This window comes from Cryptotermes secundus, unplaced genomic scaffold, assembly GCF_002891405.2.
Source record: "Cryptotermes secundus unplaced genomic scaffold, Csec_1.0 scaffold465, whole genome shotgun sequence".
NCBI lineage: Eukaryota > Metazoa > Arthropoda > Insecta > Blattodea > Kalotermitidae > Cryptotermes > Cryptotermes secundus.
The window spans coordinates 2,397,128-2,422,581 of NW_019738964.1; the positions used below are offsets into that span (position 1 = coordinate 2,397,128).

The following is a 25,454-nucleotide window of genomic DNA, read 5'->3' on the forward strand; positions in this document are numbered from 1 at the left end:
CTTCCTTCTGGCTTTCCCACCAATATCCTATATGCATTCCTCTTCTCCTCGATTCGTGCTACATGCCCTGTCCACCTCATCCTCCTTGACTTGATCATTCTAATTATACTTGGGAAGAGTACAAGTTATGAAGCTCCTCATGATGCAGTTTCCTCCAACCTCCTGTCACTTCATCCCTCTTCGGTCCAAATATTCTCCTCAACACCATCAGTCTATGTTCCTCCCTTAATGTCAGAGACCAAATTTCACACCCATACGGAACCACAGGCAAAATTATAGTTTTGTATATTCTAATTTTTATGTTTTTGGACAGCAGACGAGAAGACAAAAGGTTCTAGACTGAATGGTAGCGATCATTACCGGAGTTCAAGTGCTGAATTAATTAAGCAGATGGATAATATTACCTTCTTGACACCTTTAGGTAAATTTTCTGCCATAAATGTGGCACGTCTATGGACATTTTCACTTTCAACTCAGTGTACAAACTGCATGATGTTCGTCGTGATGGAGGGGACCGCCTGCCACAGCTTCGAGCAGGTGGAACAAAAGAGCTCAAGATTCTTCAGGGGTGTGAGAGGGGAAGTGGGGAGGGGGTAGCAGGGGCTACACGCACGGCCACTGAATCATACATCCGGACCGGGGCGGACCGTGTCTGAAGTCAAGTATTGCTGGCTCCTGATAATATAACCCGTCAGAAGTGGAACATATTGCGACGATAGGCCAATATCTAATTTCTACTGGCTCACCAGCACGAACGAGTAGCAATACGTGTGATGGTGTACCTATCAATTAGGAACGATCCGCGGAGCATAACTGTACTCAGCAAATTCTGACTACACCGCTGGGGCAGTCGATAATAATCACGTTCCACTTGCCACAGTTAAAATCCCGACATTATCAAGGGAGCTGGCTGAAGCAATAGTGCTTGCGAGTTTTATTTGGAAGTTCCAGTCTCGGCACAAGAACCGACTATCATGACTGAGGTACTTCGTTGCTTTCTTTAGACCCTCCAAGAAAATGGCAAGATACCGTCTAAAACTAGGCAACGGCCGCTTCCTTCCCCTTTCAAATTCATTACTAACTAACACTCAATCGACAGTATATAATCAGACTTACTGACCGTCATTAAAACAATTACAAATAAGTAAATAAGTGTTCTGCTTACCTACAACTAGTGCTGAGGTGAAAACATACATCCACCCCCATACGCATTCATAGCGATGTTTAATTAGTTAAACGCAGGGACAGTTTTGTGAGATCTGAGTTATTCATAGCGATAAATATACAATCAGGGTTGGATTTCGGGTTTCCAACATCGACGGCTATGAAGAGTTTTATATTACGGGATGCACAGTCTGACGAAGGGACCGCGACTGTGGTCTAGTAGTCATAGTTCCTGGCTACAGATCCAAAGGTCCCGGGTTCGATTCCAGGCGCTGCCATATTTTCTGAGAAATAGTGGGTCTGGAACGGGGTTCACTCAACCTCGTGAGGACAACTGAGGGAGCTACTTTAATGGAAAAGTAGCGGCTCCGGTCTAGAAAACCGAAATTAACGGCCGTGGGTATCCGTTGCGCTGACCACGCGACATCCTCTATCCGCAAAAGTTGTCACTAACTTCGCCGACAAGCGGCGGTTCCTCGGTCGGTATAGTTCGCTTGCGGACTAAAAGCCACGGAGCGTTTAGTCCGATGAAGGTGGACGGTCGGTCCGAAGGCACATATGGTCTCGATCTTCAGGGCTGAAGAATAAACCAACCAAGAACCCACCATTCAGCAGGATAGAGCAGGCAATAAGTACAGCAAACCACACGGTAGGCTAATGAAGCCGGTCGCACTGCAAGCACTGCCCCTGCTGTCGTGGAGCTCAACACTGACGGTCCACATAAGCATTCACAGCATCGTGTTCAGACACACAGGAACTTTCAACCGTCGTTAACCGCTCACAGCACAGTGGTGTCTCGCCCTCACCTATCATCTGGGTCTGGTACAATAGGCCAGAAGTGGCCGCAGTACAAGGTACTTAGTCCCACCCCACTAGCATTAAAATGAAAATCCCTTCAGGAGCATAATAACCGGCTCTTCTTTTTTTTTTGGAGACGCAAGTGTTTTTCTGTGCTGACGAAACTTAACTTTGGCAGCTGACTTAATACAACTTCTCAGGACTCAACTGATGAAACAGGCTCCAGAAGGAGTTTTAATTTAGGTCACTGAAAACCTTAACAAGGCTGCTACTGTCCCTGACAGAACCAGAGATTCAGATTCAATGTCTGCAGGTCCCATCCTTGTTATTATCACGATAAGTTACACAAGAATGGTAGGGAGAGAAGAAACAACAGCAAAAAGAAGACAACAGAGCGCCCTCAGGGGATGTAGCAGAGTAGCTGGACCCCCCAACATGTGCCCACAGAACTGTTCTAAAGACCCGTACACAGAGGTGGGTGCATTGTGTTTTCCACTGTCTTATATATGGATTAACTGTGTCAACGGAAAATACATACATGCAGCAGTGCTTCTCAATAAGTCAATAATCGTACAGCTGATCTATACAGTCCCCGTCTTTTATTCGACAAGAATATTCTTGGTCGTATTCAAAGGACCCCTCGCCCATAGTGACCTTATGTGAAATAGGCTGACTTTCTCTGTGGTCTAGTGGTCAGAGTTCCTGGGTACAGATCCAGAGGTCCGGGTTCGATTCCCGGCGGTACCAGATTTCCTGAGTAGTAGTGGGTCTGAAACGAGGTCCACTCAGCCTCGTGATCATAATTGAGGACCTATTTCAAGGAAATAGCGGATCCGGTCTAGATAACCGATATTAACGGTCGTTGGGATCAGTTGCGCTGACCATGCGACACCCTCTATCCGCAAAATGTTGGCACTAACTTCGCCGACAAGCGGCGGTCGCTCGGTCGGTATAGTTCGCTTGCGGACTACAGGCCATGGAGTATTCAGAGGAATTTATCCCGAACCGGATAAATCATCAAACATTTTCATATACTTTTTATTTGGGATTTATTTAAGTATTATCTTCTCGTTTATGTGTATTCAAAGTTATCGTTTATTATTAAGTACAGTATTTTTAACGTAAATTTCATATGCATTTCTCATATCTTCTATATATTCTGTTTATCACGCCCATATAATTAATTTCTTGGCGCTCGAAGCATGTCAGGGTTCTGTGTTTCCGTTTCCTTGTGTAGGTAGAAGGATTACGATTGGTTGATACCCCCTCAGAGCAAACCAATTACTTAAGTAGCCTGCCAGATTTATGATTTCATAATTTAATTTGGATTGGAACGAAGAGCCTAATTTTTCGTGAGCGTACCAACTGTGAAGCTCATTACTATGCAATTTTCTCTGTCCTCCTGTCACTTCCTCCCTCCTAGAGCTAACTATTCTTCCCACCACTCCGATCTCAAATGCCCTCAATTCTGTGTTGTTACTTCGAGAGAAACAATGTTTTCAATTCATATTCGAAAGAGCACGACTTCAGACCGTCTACTATTAGAAGTCGGTATGGAGATACGTATCATAATTCGCCTGCTTGGCCAGAGGCTATCGTCACTCAACCGTTGATTTGCAATCAAGCACCGGAAACAATATTCATTGGAGGCGCAGGAACACAGTGCCACTGTGAGTTGTGTGGTACAGTCGCTTCAAGCAGAGCAAGAGCCGCAGAACAGTTCCTAAACGATGGCAAGGTTAATCCGCTACAGAGCAACACAAAACATGCGGCCAAAAACAATAGCATATCCCCAGTACCCATACCCGCGATGCCACCAGGAATACGAAATCGACTTTACAAAGAGGTCTTCCTTCTTTTGAGAGTTACTTTACGAAGCTGCCGGTAACTAACTCCACGGCGCTGAGCCCTTATCAGGAAGCCGTCATTCGCTCAGCAACTAAAGCATTTCCCAACATTTCATGGAACCCCATGGTTCATTACCGTGTTCACATGAGCTACCTACTGGTCCCCATCCTCAGCCAGACATATCCAATTCACACACCCCAACCAATATCCCTAAGATCCATCTTAATCTTATCATTCCACCTGCATGGGATCCTACTGATCGCTTTCCTCCTGGATTTCCCACCAACATCCTTCTCCCCATGCGTGCTATGTGCCCTGCCCACCTCGTCCTTCTTGACTTGATCATTCTAATTATATTTGGTGAAGAGTACAAGTTATGAAGCTCTTCATTATGCAATTTTCTACAACTTCCCATTATTTCATTCCCTTTCGGCCCAAGCATCCTCCTCAACACTCTGCCTATCTATTCGATTTATTCCTCTTGCTCTCACTTCGAGCATAGAACATCCGTGAATCGCTTCGCTTCACTTCGGTTTCTTAATCTGAGACAGTCGGTAGAACTCCTTAGACGGCCATCAGCCCGACGCAAGGCCGCTACCTACACAAACACATAATAAACGCAGACAAACATCCATGCCCTGAGTGGGAATCGAAACCACGATCCTAGGGTTCGAGCGGGCGAAGACATTTCATGCCTTAGGCCGTGCGGCCATTGTCATCTGCTTACCTACCTTCAGTTTATGCAATTTCCTTAATGTCAGCGACCAAGTTTGACACCCATACAAATAGAGTGACGCTGTCGGCAGTTAGATCATACAGCGTCGAATGGTAGGCTGGCAGATGACGTACTGGAAAGGATTTGTAAGGAAGTGATCGTGGCTTAATCGAGGTGCTATCCCGGCATTTGCATGGACTGACTGAGGAAAACTGCGAAAATTATGTTTCAAGATATCCGGTGTCCCTGCCGAGATCTGAAACCAGCACCTCCCGAATATGGGTCTGCAGTGTTACCACTATGCCAGCCCGTTCCGTGCAAGGATAACATGGAATTATGTATCTGGAAGCGTTTCCTCTCTCTTCCTTGTGCAGTCCCCTTTTCGGAACTGAAAGCTTCATTACGTTCGCCAAAAGTTTCAACTGGCCGTCACTACCTCATGCCACTGACTTGTGTTCCCTCATCAGCTGCTCTCATGGGCTCGGAAAGTCCGTTACCGAGTTGGTAAGAGCCCTCTCCTGGGCTCTTCTCCAATCCTCACCCTCCCATCCCATTCACGACTAATTTTAATAATATCCTCCTTCCTGTCTAGGTCTTCAAAGCGATCTATTACTTACAAATTCCGAGATCAATATTTTGTACTCATTTATCATTTGCCGCGCTTGCAACATGTCCTGCTCATAATCTCATCCTCCTTGATTTGGTCAAAGTACGAAATGTTTAATGAACAATGTAAATCGAAAAGCTTTCTGTCGCTCCACCGCAAACAAAACTACTTTCAACTACACAATTTGTAGTGTAAAATGAAGCGCACAGCTTAGACACAGCAGGTCTATATTTTTCTTAGAATTCTAACGGCTTTCAAGAAAACTGAACAACCGGGAGCGAATGAGTCAGGATTGAAGTTATGCATACATTTGCTAACTTGTTTCCACCCACAGTAGATTCACACAGCTCCATTATGTTCTGATTTCAACACAGCGTAGGATGACGTCACATGGCCCTCAGTTTAATAAAGCTGTAGGAAACAGGCTCCGGTGACCAGCAGTAGGGAGGGCTGGATTCGGCCCGGAAATGAAAGGCAAGAGGAAGTTGGTGGAAATCATTGCCAACTTTGGCTGCACTTGATGCAAGGCATAACAGTCGCAATCACTTAACTGTTATACAAACACGCTTTACCAGCCTGCAATGGGTATGCGCAATCCAATTAGAAAGAACCAGGGTGGCATTCCTCCAAGAACTGTCGAAGGATTATCGTGAAGTACCAAGGAAAGAAACCGCGTATAATCCACGCCAGTCATATATAAAATATTACAGACAGTACTGTAACACTCTAGAGCACAGTGGTTATTCTACGTACCACCTGCTTTATAACATTAAGAAACCAGCATTCTGCTCACAAAGTGCATTTTTATTTTGTATGATTCTTTGCGTAATCACTGATAATTCCTGTGCCCCAAACCTTTGAATGGAGAAATGGTGTTTCTCTATGAGGCAGGAAATGGCTTTCTTTTTTACATACTATTCAGATGAAATTCAGACTTCCACTGTCGGCGAATGTATTAACAATTAGGGTCGTAGTACTAAGCAAATATAAGTGCAAAATGAAGAACAAAGTCTAACCTTATCTACAACGGGTCCTTTAAAGCTTCGGTTGGAGCAGAAGCAATGACGCAAGCAGGCTAACGACACCGCAATATCGGCACGTTACCCAAAACGAAATCATACAGAAACGTCGTCAACCATTCCACGCGTTTTTCCAAAAGCGTGTACGACGAACTGACACGTTGCATCTGTCCGTCTGTATGTTTCGTCTCCAGATAATTACCATTCTGATGCCCAGTGAAACTGGAAGAAACGAAAGAGGGGGACAGAAAGTTTTCTGGCTCCGAAGCTTCCTAGGCTGTGCTCACTTGCCCTTCTGGTAAAGATATGTTGGACAGAAAGTAAGGTGATGGCATATGATTGAACTAAAGCGTCGGGGTGAGGGCTGTTTCGGGTTACGAGCCATCGCAGAAATTCAGTTCCTACCTCACAGAAAGCATACCGTTGTCTCCATAACAAAGACCGATCGCCTAATGCTGCTATGAGAAACAACTGCTGTCTTTTTTTTTTTTTTTTTAAANGTGAGCAAGGAGTCGAGTTCTTTAATGTTAAAGCAGGTAGTATCTACTGTAGTTACCAGAGGGCTCTGCAGGGCTGTGACAGAAACAGTTCATGAAATACCACTACAGACACCTGTTCTGCAAAGCAACAGACATGTTTCCTCATTACGCCTGTTATTATGCAGGCTTGCCATGCCTTGATGTTAATCTGTGGTAAAAGTGACCCATAAATTGCAACAGCGCAATAATGAATTTCATAATCCCGAGCTTCGCGTTCAGTCGCTCTAAAGGTAAGCCGTGCGAATTCAAGAAACTGACATTAGCACACGCTTAGATCACGTGTTTGTTTTGCAAAAAAAAAAAAAAAATCCAGCAAGAAATATCTTGTATACGCTTCAACGATTTCGCGGTTAGCCAGCGATACCGCTGTTGCAGACAAGAGTTCAAACCCTCGACGGAGCAAAAGTCGCGGTCGAGTGATTTATCTCTGTTCCTTTGTCCCGGGTTTAAATCTCGGCTCGGAGACTGGTAACTCTGGCTAAGGTTGCTGGTGAGTTTCCTCCATCTACCCGGGAAAATGCCCGGATAGTACCTTCAAATATACAAAGTCTCTTCCTCTCAAATGCTTTACACCTCGCTATTCATTAATTATCTTACCATTCGATACTCTACAGTTACTGAAGGCGACAGTACAGAAACATCTGAATTATCCACTTAAAATCCACATTCCAAAACACTAACCTATATCAGCCATCCGTTACCACTTAGCGCTCGATTCCTAGCACTGTTTCACGGCTGTTCCAGAAACATTCAACACCTGAACAGTATTCGAACTCAAGGCACAACGACTACTAAGTGGATGTGTCCCTTCCTGGTTCAACTACGATCGTAAATGTCATATACGACGTTTCATAAACTTCTGTGAAATTCGGTTGGAAGATCATCTTAAGTCATTATCATAGCGGCAGTTCCAGGAGTGCAACAGGGAATTGCTATGACGCAATGGCATGGCACAGCACAGCACAGCACAGCAGATGCATGGAACACGCTCTTTCCGAACACGAACTAGTCAAGAAATTTATGAAACCAAAGTCTGTGTTCACAAGAATCCATATGAGTAGAAAAGAATCCAACAAACATCCATTTTACTATTATCCTCCCACGTGCGGCTAGGTATTCCAAATGCTTTATTACGTTCAGGTTATCATATCCAACATGTGAATGTACAGCCAGTCTTCCCATACGTGCAACAGGGGCACATAGTAGCGTAGTCGGTCGAGTCACTATGCTACAAGCCAGAAGGTCGCTGGTTCGATTTCCGATGAGGACAATGGATTTTTTAAACGACCTAATCCCTCCAGCCGCACTGTGGCCATGGGGTCGACTCAACTTCTAACAGAAATTGGTATCAGAAATCATCCTAGGGGGTTAAGGGTGGCAGGCGCGTGAGGCTGAACTCACCGCTATCTGTGAGCCGATTGTCTAGAGAAAATGTGGGAGCCTTGACGTCTCACAACCTTATGGGCCTTCAGGACCTGTTACATGGATAGCCTTTACCTTATACCATACGTGAAACATGACCCTCTCACCCCCGTCTTCTGGATTTTATCACCCTAATAATATCTGGGCAAGATAAATTTTGAATCCACTAATAAAATAATTCTCTTCATCCTGTTAGTGGCTCTGCCTAACGTCCAAATGTTCTCCTCAGCATCCTGTTCTCAAGAACTCTCAAGAGTATCTCGGACCTGAGGCCCTCACGGCTATGACTAAGGAGAGGACTACCTTCTGGGATGTGACGCCGAGTTTTCTGGTAGAATATCATAGACGTTTAGTTGGATCGTGCTGCCTCAATCTTCAGGGTGGAAGAGTGAGACAAGTAAGAAATAAGCAGCAAGCACTTCGCTGCGCCTCCCACCTCAAAGGATAACAGTTTTCACTCTCCGAGTATGTTCCTCTTCTATAATGTAACAGCGGGGAAAATAAATATTTTTTAAAATAACTTTCAGGGTCACAGTTTAAATCCACAATACCGTGGACCTTGACGCTCATTCCCCGCGTTTGGTTTTCTAGGGCAATACGAATTATTTTCCATGTTATGCTAGTAACTGGAGGAATCAAGGATACTTAAAATTTATTGGCCGCGCCATAGCTCAAGCGGTTAGTCACTGGCTTCCCACCGCGGCGGCCCGGGTTCGATCCCGGGTCTGGTCAAGTGGGATTTGTGGTGAACAAAGTGGTGCTGAGGCAGGTTTTCTCACAGTACTTCGGTTTCCCCAGCCAGTCTTCATTCCACCAATTGCTCCACAATCACCCTCACCTATCATCTGGGGCTGGTACAATAGGCCAGAAGTGGCCGCAGTACAAGGGACTTAGTCCCACCCCACTAGCATTATAAAAAAAAACATATTGTAACGTGTCTGGAATCCAGAAGAGTCACTTCTATGGAAACGCTAGAACTGACCGTTGCATAAGAAACATCGAATCTCCACGGTTACGACGAATACGCGAAGCGTTCCAACAGAGACAACGCGATAACAATGGGTTATTGCGTAGGAAACGCAGAACCAACAGAGCAACGTTTCCACAGCTACAACAGCGGGGTTGAATGCATTCGAGAAGTCAGTCTCGGAACAGCCTTCGGAGAAGGGAGTCAGTCTGGAATAACCGCCAGAGAAGCCAGTCCAGTGTCTCGCCGAATTATTGTGAATGTTTGTGAAGTGTGCAGAGCGTGAGCGAACGAAATAAACTCGCCATATCAGAAGACGGCGTGAACTTATTTGTAGCGTGACACACGAAACACGCTACAATACTTATTTGTATACCTATTTACATTTCATTTAGTGATGTTTCTTATAACTCAGCCTATATAGTGTCAAATCACAGGATGCTTATTGAATAATGAATTTGAAAGGATGTGGAAGGAAGCGCTCAAGGCCAAATATGAGGTTATTATCCTGGAATGTTCCTGCAGGACTAAGGAAAACCACAAATATCCTCAGTCAGAATATCCGGTCTCCATGTTAAGATTTGAACCCAGGACCTACTGAAGGAGGAAAGCCACTCGACTGCGACAATCGATATCTCCATCGAGCTATACTGTCTAACGACTCAGAAGTCGGTATTCCTATCGCGTGGTAGTCTCTTCGCTCGTAACATGAATATCTGGGAGCTGGGATATGTAATGAGTTAGCATGAAGAAGTCAAGCATAGCGATTTGACGGAACTACAGTCCGGGTGCTGGCAGCGCGTCATCACGAAGCGACGCAGGATAGACAGAAGTGCGCTTCTGATCCTTGGTTTGCCTCCAATTCATTTCTACTGCATCGCTGCACAGCAAATCGGCCTCGAGGCTGGTAGGTGAGAAGCGGACTGCTCATGCTTGCAGCGCGCCACTCATATAAATACGATTTACAAATCCATTTCGTATCTCACGGAAAACACTGTTTCCAGTTCAAAAGCCAAATGGTTAATGCTGTTCAAGGAAGTATTACCTGTTTATTTTGTAAACCATAAGATATTTTTAAGTATACTCCGTGGAAAACTCCAGTTTCTTAACGTTAAAGCTAGTGATACAAAATTACCACTGTGATAAATCAGAAGTTAAAACTGAAATATGCTGTTAATCCTTGCAATGTTTGCGAAGAACGGGGCCAGTTCTTGCAGAGAAGTCCATCGTTAAGGACTGTGCGTGTCACAAAGGGTCACTTCCCATAACGAGACGTAATGTTACGTAATACCATCGCCATCCTTGGATGATCTGATACAATTCTACGGCCGGGCACGAAATTCCTCGCCTTCATAATCCGAAAGTTCATCACCGCTTTCACAGAAACACACTGTTTGAAGACATACTGAGACAGTACAGTCTAGTGAACAACTTCACATTATATTTCCCTGCGATACATTTTGATTTTATACTTCCATCTACGCCTAAGTCTCTCAAGTAGTCTTTTTGTTTCAGATTGTACACCAAAATTCTGTATTTATCTCTCATATGCAGTGGTTCTCAACCTTTGTTAGACCGCTGCCCGGTAAATTCTTTCTTTACAAGAGGAGGGCCCTGTACCGGGCAGCGACCCGGCGGTTGAGAAACGCTAATCTAATGAGTGCTACATGTCTCGCGCCCTCTTCCTCGATTTAATCGCCTTAGTTAACATTTGGTGAAGGGCAAAACTACGAAGCTCCTCACCATCCATCTTTCCCCATGCTCCTCTTATGTCGAAGAATTCTCCAATATCTTCCTCTCCCAGTGTGAAAGCACAGGCTGCATAGTCATACAAAACTAGAGGTAAAGTTACAGCAGTGAACACTGTTTTTCTGCTTTATTATCGGTAAGCAAATACACGCGTCCCTAATGCACACTTGTTAGTACGGCAGTGCTAATCCGTCCTACAAGGCAAACATGGACCGAGCGGCGGGTGTTGCGACGTAGCGCCCTCACACCAGTGTGCGCCCAATATAGCAAGCGATGTGTTTGCTCCTTGCTTTTGTATCCGTCTTAGTTCATACAATTGCGCTTTCAATGGCTCCAATTATACAGTATCGAATGACAGAATCGGTAATTAATGAACTGGAAAGGATCTCAAAGAAGGCGCAGTGATTGTCTATACAAACGTTTGCCCTGAGGGACTGAGGAAAACCACAAACACTTCAATTATGATAGGTTACGTGTAGCCGACACACATGGAACTACAGCTACTGCTACATGAAAATATCAAGTATGGTGAAGATCAAAAAATACCTTTTTCTCTGCATCCTGTTGTCTTACAGAATTATGATATGTCAAGCTCGACACATGAAATGGTACAGTACAACCGCAAGAAATTAATTTCTTGTCAAGTCACTGATGTGAAGAGATACCACACAATTATCTCAATCTATCTCTAGGATCCAGAGCATTTTATTCTCAGACAACCTCGATGTACGATTCTACCTTCAGAATAAGGACTAAAAACAAACTCCGTGGACTGTAATCCGCAAGCAAACTATACAGACCGAGCGACTGCCGCTTGTCGGCGAAGCTAGTGCCAACTTTAGCGGATAGAGGGTGTCGCGTGGTCAGCGCAACGGATCCCCAAGGCCGTTAATCTCGGTTCTCTAGACCGGAGCCGCTATTTCCTTGAAACAGCTCCTCAATTATCCTCACAAGGCTGAGTGAACCCCGTTCCAGAACAATTACTTCTCAGAAAATCTGGTAGCGCCGGGAATCGAACCCAGGACCTCTTGACCACTAGACCACAGAGGCGGCCTAGCTGCAGAGAAACTACACGATCTTCTACGGTGACTATATGTAATGTGGTCTCTCTTCGGGCGATTAGTCGCATGAATACGGAGTTGGTATCCAACGTTTCGCAGACGTCAGGGGATGATAGGGTGAGTGCCTCGGCATAGAAACAATACGTTCTTGAAGCTCGGTGTCCTCTGCCGCAGGGCTGCAATGGACTACTCTTTGGCTACATGAAACCGACGATGGAGACTGAACAGCCCGTTCCGTACCACACGGCTGATCAGCCGGGAAGACTCAATGCACGTAGGATTACACTTCAAGTTATTTTAACTTTTAAGCTATTAGACAGGAAACGAGAGAATAAGAAGTATCTATTTGAGGTTTCTTGCAGAAATTCTGTACGCATTTCGTATTTCTTGTTCCTCCCATCCGCCAACGAAACCCGCCCATCGTAATGTCACCGACTTATCATCCTGAGAACAGCAAATTAAACAGAAACGTGATTCATCCCAAAACTCTCGCATTTCAATCCTTCCTCGGATAATAAACTTTACCGGTACACACATCAATACTTCAGTTCTAGAAGCAGAAGACCTATGTTTAGTTCAGTTTATTAGTTGAGTAAGTTCTAAGATGGAACCTTACCGCGTAACAAATTATTTTACAGGAGAGGCCCCTCCTCTTTATTGCTTCAATGCTGCAATAATATGCCTATACCTTGCAATCGATTTCTTTACTTTATTTCCTGCATTCACACATACTCAGTCTTACCAAATAACTCTACATTTTATTTCCCTATCATCCCAAATTCCTCTAGTATAAAGCATACAATTACTTACTTACTTATGGAGCTGAGCCCTTCTTGAGGAGAAGTCAAATCTGCAGCTACTCAAGAATTTCCCAGCATTTTATTGAATCCGAAGGTTCATTACCGTGTTCACAAGAGCCCTCCACTGGTTGCTATCCTCAGCCAGATCAATCCAATCCATATCATCCCATTCTATCTCTCTAAGATCTATTTTAATATTGCCCACCCACCTACGCCTTGGTCTTCCCAGTGGTCTCCTTCCTTCTAACTTTCCCACCAATATTCTTTATGCATTCCTCTTCTCCCCCATTCGTGCTACATGCCCTGCCCACCTCATCCTCCTTGACTAGATAATTCTAATTATACTTGGAGAAGAGTACAAGTTATGAAGCTCCTCATTATGCAGTTTTCTCCAACCTCCTGTCACTTCATCCCTCTTCGGTCCAAGCATTCTCTTCAACACCCTGTTCTCAAACACCCTCAGTCTATGTTCCTCCCTTAACATACAATTCCATTATCTTACACGAAACTCATTATTACAATTCATAATTCACGCCTAATAAATTCTTCACAAAATGATGCTCTTGCAACATTCAGTCCTCACTCTCACTATCAGAGTCAATGCTAAAAAGCCACTGTACTTCATTCTGGTTTTCAAACAGCTCCCTGAATTTCATGGAACTCGGTGCAATGGCGTCAGCAATGACGTCATGTCTTCTTTTTGTAAATGTCTTTTTTTGCAGCAAGAACACTGAGATGGTACATGGTATCACATTAGAGCATCACCGGCAGCGCCCTACAAATATGAAAACCAACGTGGCAGTAAACTGAAATATTTCTGTCTGTTGATAAATTATGGATTTCTTCCAACTGACTTGTCAATCTGTGATGTAGTGGTTAGCAATGTGCAACACATTCAGACGGTCTGTGGTTAGAATCTCGGCTGTCTCGCGAGATTTTATGATTCTTCCGTCATCCAACGAAATATTCTGATGAACCTTTCTTCCACATACCTGTTGGGGCTTCAACAGGATTTCAATAAGAAAAGGCACCGTGCTAAAACCTTATATCCACGTCGAAAAACTTCCTAAACGTAAAGCGCAAATTAAGCTTTGCTTCTTGAAACTGGCTGGACACGTAACACACATTAACAGGTGGGATCTTTGGGGGTAGTCGCCGGGAAGTTTGGAAAACCCTACCGCAACAGGTGGGGGAAGAAAACGTGGGAACGTGTTTTTTGTTCCGCCCCAAGGCATACTTATCTGCACGACACTGCACCCTCCAGCTAGCTGCCCTCGGCTAGATCACCGCACCGGAACGCAACAAGAAGTTGATCCATACACATACAAATTAGCTGTATATTTCTGTGCACAATGCCTGCCGGTAAAAGCCGCAAGCTTCTACTGCTTGAACGTAATAAGGCAGTAGATCGCCATGTTTGCAGCATTTAACACGACAAAATGAATAATTCAAAATTCGTGGATAAGCATACAGTGATCGCCACATCAAATGACGCCGGAATAATGCTTCAAGCCAGGGTATGACCGCTCGATTCCACATCCCCCTCCTACCATGGAACATGATATGGGGTGCTGACAGTGTCGTTAAATAAAACATAAACAAAAGACTCAATCAGGGTTGTTCACTACAGTGTTTCACCGAGCAACTCTCTATACGCAAAACTTAACACAGTCTTAGCTACTGACAGCGCTGCATCATAAACCAAAACGACAAAATCCTAATGGTTCTAGGTTACATTACGGACGCGCTGGTTGCAAGTAGTGTTAGTTCATCCGATAGATGGATCTGCCAACAACTCTCTCTCTCTCTGTCGTCATTTCTATGTAAAAATGATTATACAGAAGAGCTTCTTGAAACCTATATTTTGCATTTTCCCCTTTATATATGTCGGCTTGGTTGGATTCTGAGTACGAGTGGCGGAGCCCTTAAGAAGTTTTATAAAATCGTTAACTCCTGTTTCATGTTTCCTACCGTGGGCCTAATAAAGAATACCCAATAACATGAAACATGTACGGTACCCACGGCCATTTCCATTATGGTGAAGCATTTGGATTCGATTAGAATCTTCGTTCAATTTCGTTTTTACTTCATTGATTCAATTTGATATACACAAACTTCACAGGTCACTGCTTGAAATCACCACTCAGTCTATGTTTACATGTAAATTCAACATGGTTAGGCCACAAAGGATCACTGTCAGGAACATATGTTGATCGGTGTAAACTGATATACGGTATGGTAGTATTATACAGACAGTGTGGGCTGAAAGTCATAAAAGATTATTATTTAAACTAATTTGTTACTTGTTACCACTTAACATATAAAACTTTTAAAAAATAAATTTATATACGAAATTTTAACATGTATCAAACTGTTCTAAAATTAACTTTTAGGACGTAGAGTCTATATAATACTACAATACACAATTTAAGGGAATCGTCATATATATACCTGACGATGGCCCCGTGTGGCAGAAACTTATCAAAATTGCACGAAAGCACAGGGAGAGTAAGTGTCGATTCAACCACTAACCTGTGAAGCAGCACTGAAGAACATCGCGCGCGCGCGCGTGTGCGTGTGTTTCTTCAATTTATGCAGCAGGGTGCTTAAATACAATTTCCTTGACGCAATTTTTGCGTTATCCCTTCTACAAAAGTTCTAGCTGGTACACACTGCGATCCTGCCAAGGACAGAAACGACGTCCCGGGAAATGAACGGACCCTTCTGCTACTTACGAGTACATCTACAGTCATCAAAGTAGCCGATATTTCTACCCTCAATCTATGGTCTTTCTTCAAATATGACGCCGATACTAAATAATTTCAGTTTTATATAAAATCATCAGTCGGTTATATTAACTACGTAGTTGCAGTTCATAATTCTATCTTTTAGTCACATGTCGACAGAGTAACGTCGCCTCTTGCCTACGCACAGCACCCGGCAGCTTAATATTCTGGCCGCTTCTGCCTTCTGGCTACACATTAATTCATGCTGGGACTCGAACCCGTCTTTCTGCAACCTATCATTACACCTACTAAACTATATTATGATATGAACTCATTTATCCAACGCATTGTCACACGAAAGCCCTGTGACCGGACTTGGGTGGGTGGAACACAATGCAGGTCATCCGCCTGCCCACACTGCGGCCGGGAGGAGACAACCGTTACAAGCTACGGAGTTGCAGGTCCACTGCTTACCCATCTCACCATCCTCTCACAAGACAGTGGCGGCCGTCCTGAGGTACTCGTTAGTGGCCTGCCGGGATGTCAGATCATCACTGCGCAGGGACGTCTCTACGGACCATTTAAACCTCTGGAGCATGACGTTAATTTAAGCAACACTTTTAAAAATGCCTACTTCATAGAAAACGTTTTGTTTCCGCTATAAAAATCAACTGGGAGATGCAATTTTGGCAAGTAGTAGCTATTTATCTGCAGAAACGTATGAAAGAAATATATTCTGGGCAAAATGCAAGGTTCTTAATGTTAACTTTCTTAATATAATCGTCATCTACATCTGATCCAAATATAAGTATAAATCAATTCAAACTGAGAAATACTTCAGTGAGTAAAACGTAAAGCTACCCTGTAACCGGACGTGGAGGCCCATAGGGTTGTGAAACGTTAAGGTTCCCACATTTTTTTGACACAGCTCATAGATGGCGGCAAGATTGTCAGCCCTACGCGCCGGCCGCCCTTTACCCCCAAGAACATTCCAACAATATTCCTGGTACTCATTTCTGTTAGAGGTTGAGTCGATCCCAGGGCCATAGTGTGGCTGGAAGGATTCGGTCAATTGAAAAAAATCCAATGACATCATCGGGACTTGAACCCGCGACCTTCCGGCTTGTAGCATAGTGCCTCAACCAACTATGCTACCGCGTACCCCGTACTCCTGTGAGTGCAAAACATACAGAACGAGAAATTCAGACTTCAAAACACGCAGACAGAGAGGAAGAACACGGCATCAAGTACTCCTTCTACGCCTCTCTGAGCTGGTTGCTTCGTTCAACACTCACTCACGTGTGAAGATGTAAAATTATATTACACCCTCCAGTACGGCATTACGAAATCTTTCTCCGCGTATAAAAATGTGTTGTGGCACAAACATTTATTTCGTAACAAGTCGGATAATGGTCCCATATTTCATGCAGTAACTTCAATGTGCAGCATAAAGAAATCCACATTCTTTATTCACTTTAAGCATTCTTTAAACTGTAAAAAGAATGCCTTATATGGCGGTCATATCTGTTTTGTCTGCCTGCCTATCTGTGACCTAGTATTAGCTCTTAAACCGTTGGACAGATTTTCCCCAAATTCGAAATGGTAAACTTTCATTAGAAGCTGTCGTGAAACTCCGATTTCCTGATAAAGCCTGCTTTATACGCAGGCCCACAAACTCACTTTTCTCTGCATCCCAAAAACGGTTTCACAAGTATCAATATTCGATGTTGGAGACTATCGACAAAACTGGTTGGGCAATTCCGAACTTCTGTCATAACGATCCATAATAAGCTCTAATTTCCACAAATGGAGTTCTTCCAAGTGTCGCATACACTCTCTCACAGACTCTGTTGAAGCTCCGTACGAGACAATTCCACCCCACCTGTTGGGCACATTCAGTCCTGTTCTCTAAACAACGAGAAAGAGGCGAAACTTTCGAAGCATTTGAGATACGAACCGTGAACCGCTACACCAGGTAGCGTCCTATGCATATAGCCCGCAAGCATGCCGTCTGTCTGAACCTCCGTTACATCCCGCCTCCACAGGCTTCGTAAGGAACATTACACAGTATCAACATTTCACTTAAAAATACTGATACACGCTTACATCACCATTAGACAAAATATATATGCCTCGTTACGACTAAGAAAGAAATTTCAAAACAGAGGCATGCATGATTCTAGTCATTCCCAGCGAGCTAAGGTATGTGCCACTGCGAAATGTTCAAAGACAAATCTGGCGTACTCGCTCTCTTGTCATGTCTTAGATTTAAAGAAAATAATTTCGGTTAATTTTCTGGAAAACCGTAAGATGCGTGTTTCATTCTTCTCTCTGCAACTTCGTTCAAAATTGTTTCCCCTTTGTAAATTCTTACAAGCGCAGAAAATCATGTTGGTCTATGTAAATTGTCCGTTATTGTTATCCGAATTTTACGAAAATTCGAATGTTCGATGAGCTTCAGTAACCCCACAAACGTAAGAGTTCGTGACAATATATGGTCACATACATGCAGGCAGGGACAAGACAAGAGGAACTCAAAACAAGGCGATCGGAAGATCAGATTAACGGGTTTACAAGGCAACGTTCGAACGATTCTGATGAGGCGATCTCTCTTCCAAATGCGAAGCAATAGCCTACATACTATAAATCGCTCCGTCAACCCCATAATGCATAGTGGTAACTATAAGCACCACCTCCTATAACGTTACAAATTCCGCGTTTTCCCCACAGACTGTGCTTTTGTGAGATTCGTACAAAAACAGCGACTGTTTCCCTTAACAGCCCTAACCGACTGGTCTCTGTAATGGAGACATAGTATTATTTGTGAGGCAGAAACTGGCCGTTTCTATATAATTACTTACATCAGAGTTTCCCAAACTCACGCTCCGTGAAGAAATTTCAAACGGTCCGCCTCCATCTTCAAAGCCAAGGTCTTTCGTTTATGCAAAAATAAGCACGTGATGTGAATGGCTACATTTTTACATTACTTTCATTTAAAAGTCATGAGGGTGTAATATTGACTAAATTTCACTCTCATTCCATTCAAAATTCTTATAATACAGTGTGTCCGGACGAAAGTAATAAAAATAATTACACCTCAGGAAGCATTTATTATACACACTTATGGGTTACAACATCATAAAGGGGAACTATCGAAGTCTTTTCTTCTGAGTATATAACTTTCTCAATGAATTTCAATGTGGGCTCCCTTGGTAGCACGACAAATATCCAGACGATATTCGACTTCGTTCCACGTTGCTTGAAGCATTTTTGGTGTTAACCATAGCCACACCGTCCCTTATGCGGATTTTCAGATGTTGAAGGTCGTTGCTCTTAACCTGGCAGACAATCTTCTTCACATAACCCCACAATGAAAAATCCAATGGGGTTAAGTCTGGCGACCGAGGAGGCCAAACTATTGGTCCACCTCTGCCCATCCATCCTCCCTGTCACTCTCTCTCCAGATGATTCCTAACATGGTGGCAGGAATGTGGCGGCGCCCCGTCCTGTTGGAGGATACTTTGAGGTGGTAATTGGGGCAGAGCATACAGCTCCAGTATGTCCAAGTACGGACGTTTCCGAAAAAAAAACGGTCCAGCTTTTCGTGCATTAAGCCGGCCCACACGTTCATATTGGGGCTGCCTCTCTCCGACTGATATGTGACATGTGGACTTCGACTACCCCAAATCCTGCAGTTGTACCTGTTTAGAACTCCACTGACATGGAACGTCGCCTCGTCCGAGACGCATCAGTTCCTTCTTGCATGTCCACAGCGAAGTGTGTGCGTGCTAATTGTTCACTCGGCTTTAGTGCATGAATCACTTAAATTTTGTACGCCCTTAGGCGAAGCCTTTTGTGTAGCACATCGTGCACTGTTGAACGTAAAATTTGTACGTAACTGCAAGCTAGCAGTACGAATTGGATGCGCGGACTTCGCTGGAATGCCTCCCTAATGCGACTGACATTTTCTTCAGAGGTCCGTGTCTTTCCAGGAGATTTCACATGCAACAGGCTACCTGTAGTCCTCAGTTTGTTGTCCCAGAACCGAGTGCTTTTCCGTGTAGGATATTGATGTCCATATTGCGTTCTGAAACGACGCTGGACAGCCATAAAGGATTAAAGGATTGTAACTCTGTTAGCCGCAACTGGGACCGACTGGGACTGGACCTATTCCTGTGGTGTCGACCGGTGTCGACAACGTTGAGCTCGCCGAAGGTCACCAGCTGGCCCATGCGCGTAAGCCGGGCATGAAAAAAGCGTTCAGAGTTTTCCTTTCCGATGATATAAACCGAATACGTGAATGGCAATTAGTTTCCGAAATATATATATATATTTTTGTTTTGGATAAATTTCATCCGGACACCTTGTATTTCGTTTAATATTCGGATGGTCAGCCAAAGAATATTCACGCAGTAACACCCGTGGTCCCAAAAAATTCTGAGAACCCTTATCTTACACTGACTTCAGTCTTAAAAGGATTATGAGATTATACCCTAGTAAAAACAAATAAATTAATTAATTAAGGTGTGTCGAAGTAGCGATGTGGGATCAGACCACTATCGGCTAATTTTCATCTGACAGTGCCGTAAGGGCGGAGCAAACTTAAATCGCAATGCCCACAGATCGACCTAGTAGAATCTCGTAAGGTACACATGTTATCTGAATGATATATATATATATATATATATAAATTTCGTTGTTACTTCAGAGAAAACACATCCTGTTGTACTGGTTAATGCTTCAATTCGCTGGGGCAGTCTTGATGGCGCAACTTCTTGTTCTGCGCGTAGACTGTTGGTGTCCTACGTTGCCACTTTTATAAATGTTACCTCCACAAGGTCATCATCAGGTAGATAATTTTACATAATTTCTGCACTGTATTACTTTTTATAGTTCACTGTTCTAAAACTTGGTTAAAACTAGTTCAAAATATTGTTGAACTTCGTTAAAATTAGCTAAAACTTTTTCCTTTCTTCAACTGACACTAGATGATTTCTTTGAATTCTGGGCAGAGTCTTGTTGTGAGGTAGAGCGGCGGGGTTCTATGTGAGCTGTATATTATGCATAATGTGGTATTCTGAAAACATACGAGATGTGTTACATTTAACATTTAATGACTGTTATTTTCTGCGGCAGTACTTGTGATTTCCCTGGATGGTTACCAAGATTGCTGCATTTGATGCTAATGTTGTGTTTCAGTTATGTGCTGCTATCTGGTGTGAAAGCGGTGTAGCGTTTCAAATATTGGTTTATGGGTATCTTTGTGTCATACATATGTAGGCTGACTTTACCGATTAGATAAACATTGTATTTTTCTAGTATATTTAAATGATCCACATTTTCCACACGTTTTTTATATCTACAGTGTCTGATATGGTTCAGTATGTGTGGCCTGTATTGAGTTTGCGATTAGACTACCACGAATTAGCGTCACTGTTCCGTATGGCTAACAACTGCTCATTATACACGGTAATGAAAGCGCATCCTCCTTGTTCATGTATTTCAATTGGCAATCTATACATTTAATTTGGTAGATGCAACTTTCTTTGTGTCTGTTTATTTGTTTTATTGGTATCACTGTGTTCTCTGTTATACAATCTGTGCGGAATTCTATGTTTAACGTTTTTTAAAGAGTTTTGTGATTTGTCTCACTTCCTCTCCACTCAGTTTTGTCCAGTTTACTATTCATGTAATGGGTGTGTTGGATTTATGTAATTTTACTGTGGGATGTAACCTGGGTGCTGCGGGGTTCATTTCACTAAAACCAGTTTTAACAAAGTTTCAGAACAACTAGAAAAATCAATACAGTGCGGCAATTACGTAAAAGCGACAAAGTAGCACACCAACAATCTACGAGCACAACAATCAGTTTCATCGTCAAGGCTGCTCCTGCAAATTAAACATATATTTATTAGGCTCAAGAATGAAGTTAATTTGGCAGAAAGCGTTAAAGGAAATTATCCTCGTTTATTCTAAGAACCAACAGCAGAGTTATACACATGAAGTAAACGGCTGAGAACCTCACTGGAGCAGCTGAACTGCCATTGCAGCGATGTAATATAGGAGTAACAAGGTGTTTCTGTAGCCACCGGCAAGATGCTGCATTCTGAATACTGCAACACACAAGCGGTATGCATTAACAGTGGCAAAATGGCTTCACATTCAAATTAAATTGCGAAGCCATAAGAGAACACTGGCAAGTGCAAGACATTCCAAGTTTCATCATATTGAATACTAAATTGTCACGAACACGGAAGATATAAGCAGGAGCAGTCGTCTCACCTTCGGGTTTTATCGCTCGCTTTGTACATGATCCTACCTAAATCTGTTACACGTTTCAAGACAATGGCTATCATCACTGATGGTCTGCGTACTTCTTACGCAACGGCCAGAATAGTGCCTCAAAGTTACTCAATGGCTGATCATTAACTGTTCTATTTCCAGAAACTATAAAGCTATAAGAGGATCGGTAACTATACGTACCACCTAGCTTAACATTAAACATGGTGATCTCATAAGCCTCCGTTTATTTTTTAAAATAAGGAAACTAAAACCTCTTTATTCAGCCAAGAGAGTGTATGTTCCAAATGATTCTCAGCATAAAAGACGATTATTACTTTAATCAGTACTAACAGGTTGGATTTTGTAATAAAGAGGTAGTGCGCGTTTCCTGAGATACGAAGTGAATTGATATTCACGTGATTAACTAGAGACAGGTTTGGATTGATAACTGCACTTCCTGAACACTTACACACCGTAACTAGAAGCAACAGTAGAGCTACAGCTAATTCACATACTTTACAATTCACTATAGTACGCACTGAGGCTTCTCACTCGGCTAACTTCATCGGTTGTCGCGTGGTAAGGGCTTCCAACGCCGTACCTTCCTCAGCGTCAGTGTTCACGTCTGCACGGCCCGGCGACTGTCTCACAAAAAAAAACTGCGAGGAAGAAGAAGTGGGGGGGAAGAAACTATATCTCCGATTTTGAAGGTTCCCAGGCAGTGCCCGCTTGTCCTTCTGGTAAAGATAGAGCATATGATCGGATTTTTTAAAATTGTTTTTGCTAACGCTGGGAGGGCTACATTAGGACGAAATTCTGATGTTAACAATGGGAGGGCTGCATGTGAGGCATCCAGTGCAACGTGGAATTTGGGTACCAACTCAGCATTTGCTCTGGGTCCGAGGAAAACGACGGAAAATCTTGGTCGAGCTGGCCGGTCGCAGGACCTTCCGGATGCAAACTGACTTCTAGCCAGCAGTCCGGCATTAAATGCGCGAACCCTACACTCTCTCACATCTTACTTGTCCTGCTTATAACAATTCGGCACGGACTGCATAGAAAAAAAATGAGGTGATGCCAAGGTCAGACTTACGCAAGCCTATTGAATCACTCTGACACGTGACAACGCGTTGTGAACACGCACTGTTTCTACACGAGTGCTTTCTCGACTTCGTGTTTCGTTTTGTCTGCGATGGATGGCAAAATCAAGTTTTGCGTGAAGCTCGGTAAATCCGCTACCGAAACCCTTGAAATGCTTCATGAGGCTTTTGGAGAACATTCTTTAAGCCAGACAGCGATTTTTGAGTGGCATTCAAGTTTCAAGGCTGGTAGAGTGTCAGATGAAGATGACGAACGTTCAGGGACCAAGCACAAGCAAAACGACAGAAAGTGTTTAAAAAAATTCGAAAACTCAACAACGAAAACCGTCGCCGAACAATCCATGAGCTCGCAGACACCGTTGGGAGCAGTTATGAAGTTTGCCAGTAGATCTTAACAGAAAATTTGAACACTGCTCCTTCATCACTACAACTTGACCGCCCACACGTCCCTGAAAACCAAAGAGTTTATGACCAATAACAAGATGGTTATCGTTCCCCATCCTCCATACTCGCCGGACTTAGCCCCCTGTGATTTCGATGTTTGCCAAATTGAAAATAAAACTGAAGGTACGACATTTTGAAATTGACATCCAAAGGGAATCACAGGCGATACTCAACAGCATTAAGGAAAATGGCTTCCACCGTGCTTTTGGAGCGTAGGAAAAACGATGGGGTCGCTGTATGCATTCCAAAGGAGACTATTTTGAAGAAGATGCCGGCCAAAATTGACTAAAATTGCTGTAAGTTGTAGACAGGTTAGGAAGCAGCAGCCTTCAATATACTGGCGTGTACAGAATTCCAACAAGATCCAGCAGGGTAACCGATTGCGTCTGTAGCGCTGTGGTGGCCGTAGCCGACCTACTGCACCCGTGCACATAGCCTTTTCTCACAACCAAACTGCCTCTTTGCAAAGCATGCAATAGCAGACGAGTCTACTCACTCTGTACAGCGGCGACAATATCATCAACGAAGGATGACGTGGCACTTACCTGAAAGAATAAAAACATCTATAAATACATTTTGTCGTGTTACATAATAGTAACACTGCTGGTACATAACAGATAACTAATTTATTAAATTGATTCTGATGACTACACATGTAAAAGTAAAAGAAAGTAAAGGTATCCCTGTAACAGGCATTGTAGGCCCATACGGTTGTGAGATGTTGAGGTTCCCACATTATCTAGACAATCGGCTAACAGATGGCGGTGAGGTTGTCAGCCTTATGCGCCGGCTGCCCTTTACCCCCAAGAATATTTCAAAATTATACTGGTAGTCATTTCTGTTAGAGGCTGAGTCGACCCCAGGGCCACAGTGTGGCTGGAAGGATTAGGTAAACTGAAGAAAATGAAATGACCTCATTGGGATTCGATCCCGCGACCTTCCGGCTTGTAGCATAATGCCTCAACCAATTACACTACCCCGTAGTTTGTGCTCTGTAATACGCAAAGTGTATGAATGAAAGCACAGTGGGAAAGTCTTCTTTATCCCCCCTTATGTTTAGCCTCCAAAACTACTGAACAGTTTCAGTTAAACGTGGTTTAATTTTGGTTCGCTTCTGACCACTATAGCTGAAATTTTTGCCATTCATCTTGAAATCGGCTCAGCGATCACAAAATTAGCATATAAAACGCTGCTTTCATTCAGACCTAGGCCTATAATTTGATTTGAAATTTCTTGCACGTTTATCGAAAGGCAAGGAAAAATAATTTCTTGCTTGCTACTGACGTCATAGACGAATCTAAATACATCTTTACAACAATACTTTGTGTTCAAGTGAAAATCAAAATGAATGACGTATGTAAAATTAAACACACATTTGCGAAAAATAATCCAACGAAACATTCATACATCTGTGTGTGATATGAAGTTCCTTCAGAGGCGAGAATGGTGATTATTGTCTTCCGGTATGCGACGCCGTGTAATCAGGAGATATTTCCAACTTTTCGAAGGTGCCTGCTGTCTCAATCTTCAACGTAGAAGAGGGAAGGGGAGTCTTTGAAGATCGTGGAAGTGATTTCCTGTGAAATGCTAGCAAACTCCAGACTACACGGAGTCGCATTCCAGAAGATATTTGTACATCTTTCATTTTCAAGTTTTCATTATTACAGCACATTCCATAAGCAGCCAGCCGTTTACAGGCCTATGCTAGTTACAGCCTTGTCCAGACCAGGATGTGCGCACACCCGCAGGCGATAGCTCTCAACTTATTCGGAACACGAAAACTGTAACTTCGCCATTTTCATGACTCGTAATAGAATTCATCTTTGTCTGTTCACCGGACGAATTAAACCTCATACCAACCATCTTCACTACGACTGTCACCAGTAACTTCAAGTATTAATTTAGTCTATATAATGTAAAGCTTCAATGTCTAAACTTCGTCTAAATAATAACGTACAGCATATAATAATTCAGTTCCAACCTCACAGGAAGACCTTACAGTGACCAGTCAACTGCGTTCGGAAAAAATCTGTCCATTGTGAGAATCACACCAAACTCATGAATACACTGCATAGGCATGATGAAGAACTTTTTAATGTTGGTGGTACATATAGTTACCATTACGTTCAGATACTGAATATGTTTAATTCTCCGCAATAACAATCAGGAGAAGCATGTACTGGACCGGACCGCCGTCCTTGGGCTGTCCCAAA

The 25,454-nt window shown here is 43.3% G+C and overlaps 2 protein-coding genes across 2 annotated transcripts in view; both read right to left on the bottom strand.

Moving 5' to 3' along the window:
• Positions 1 to 25,454, bottom strand: part of LOC111871462 — a gene marked incomplete at its 5' end in the record, with an annotated part of 601,181 nt that overhangs the window by 223,727 nt on the left and 352,000 nt on the right.
• Positions 21,346 to 25,454, bottom strand: part of LOC117282864 — a 30,867-nt gene continuing 26,758 nt past the window's right edge. Inside the window, exon 2 of the mRNA XM_033754268.1 lies at positions 21,346 to 21,528. Coding sequence (XP_033610159.1) covers positions 21,388 to 21,528 — 141 coding nt within the window. The 3' untranslated portion in view covers positions 21,346 to 21,387. The remainder of the gene's footprint in view (positions 21,529 to 25,454) is intronic.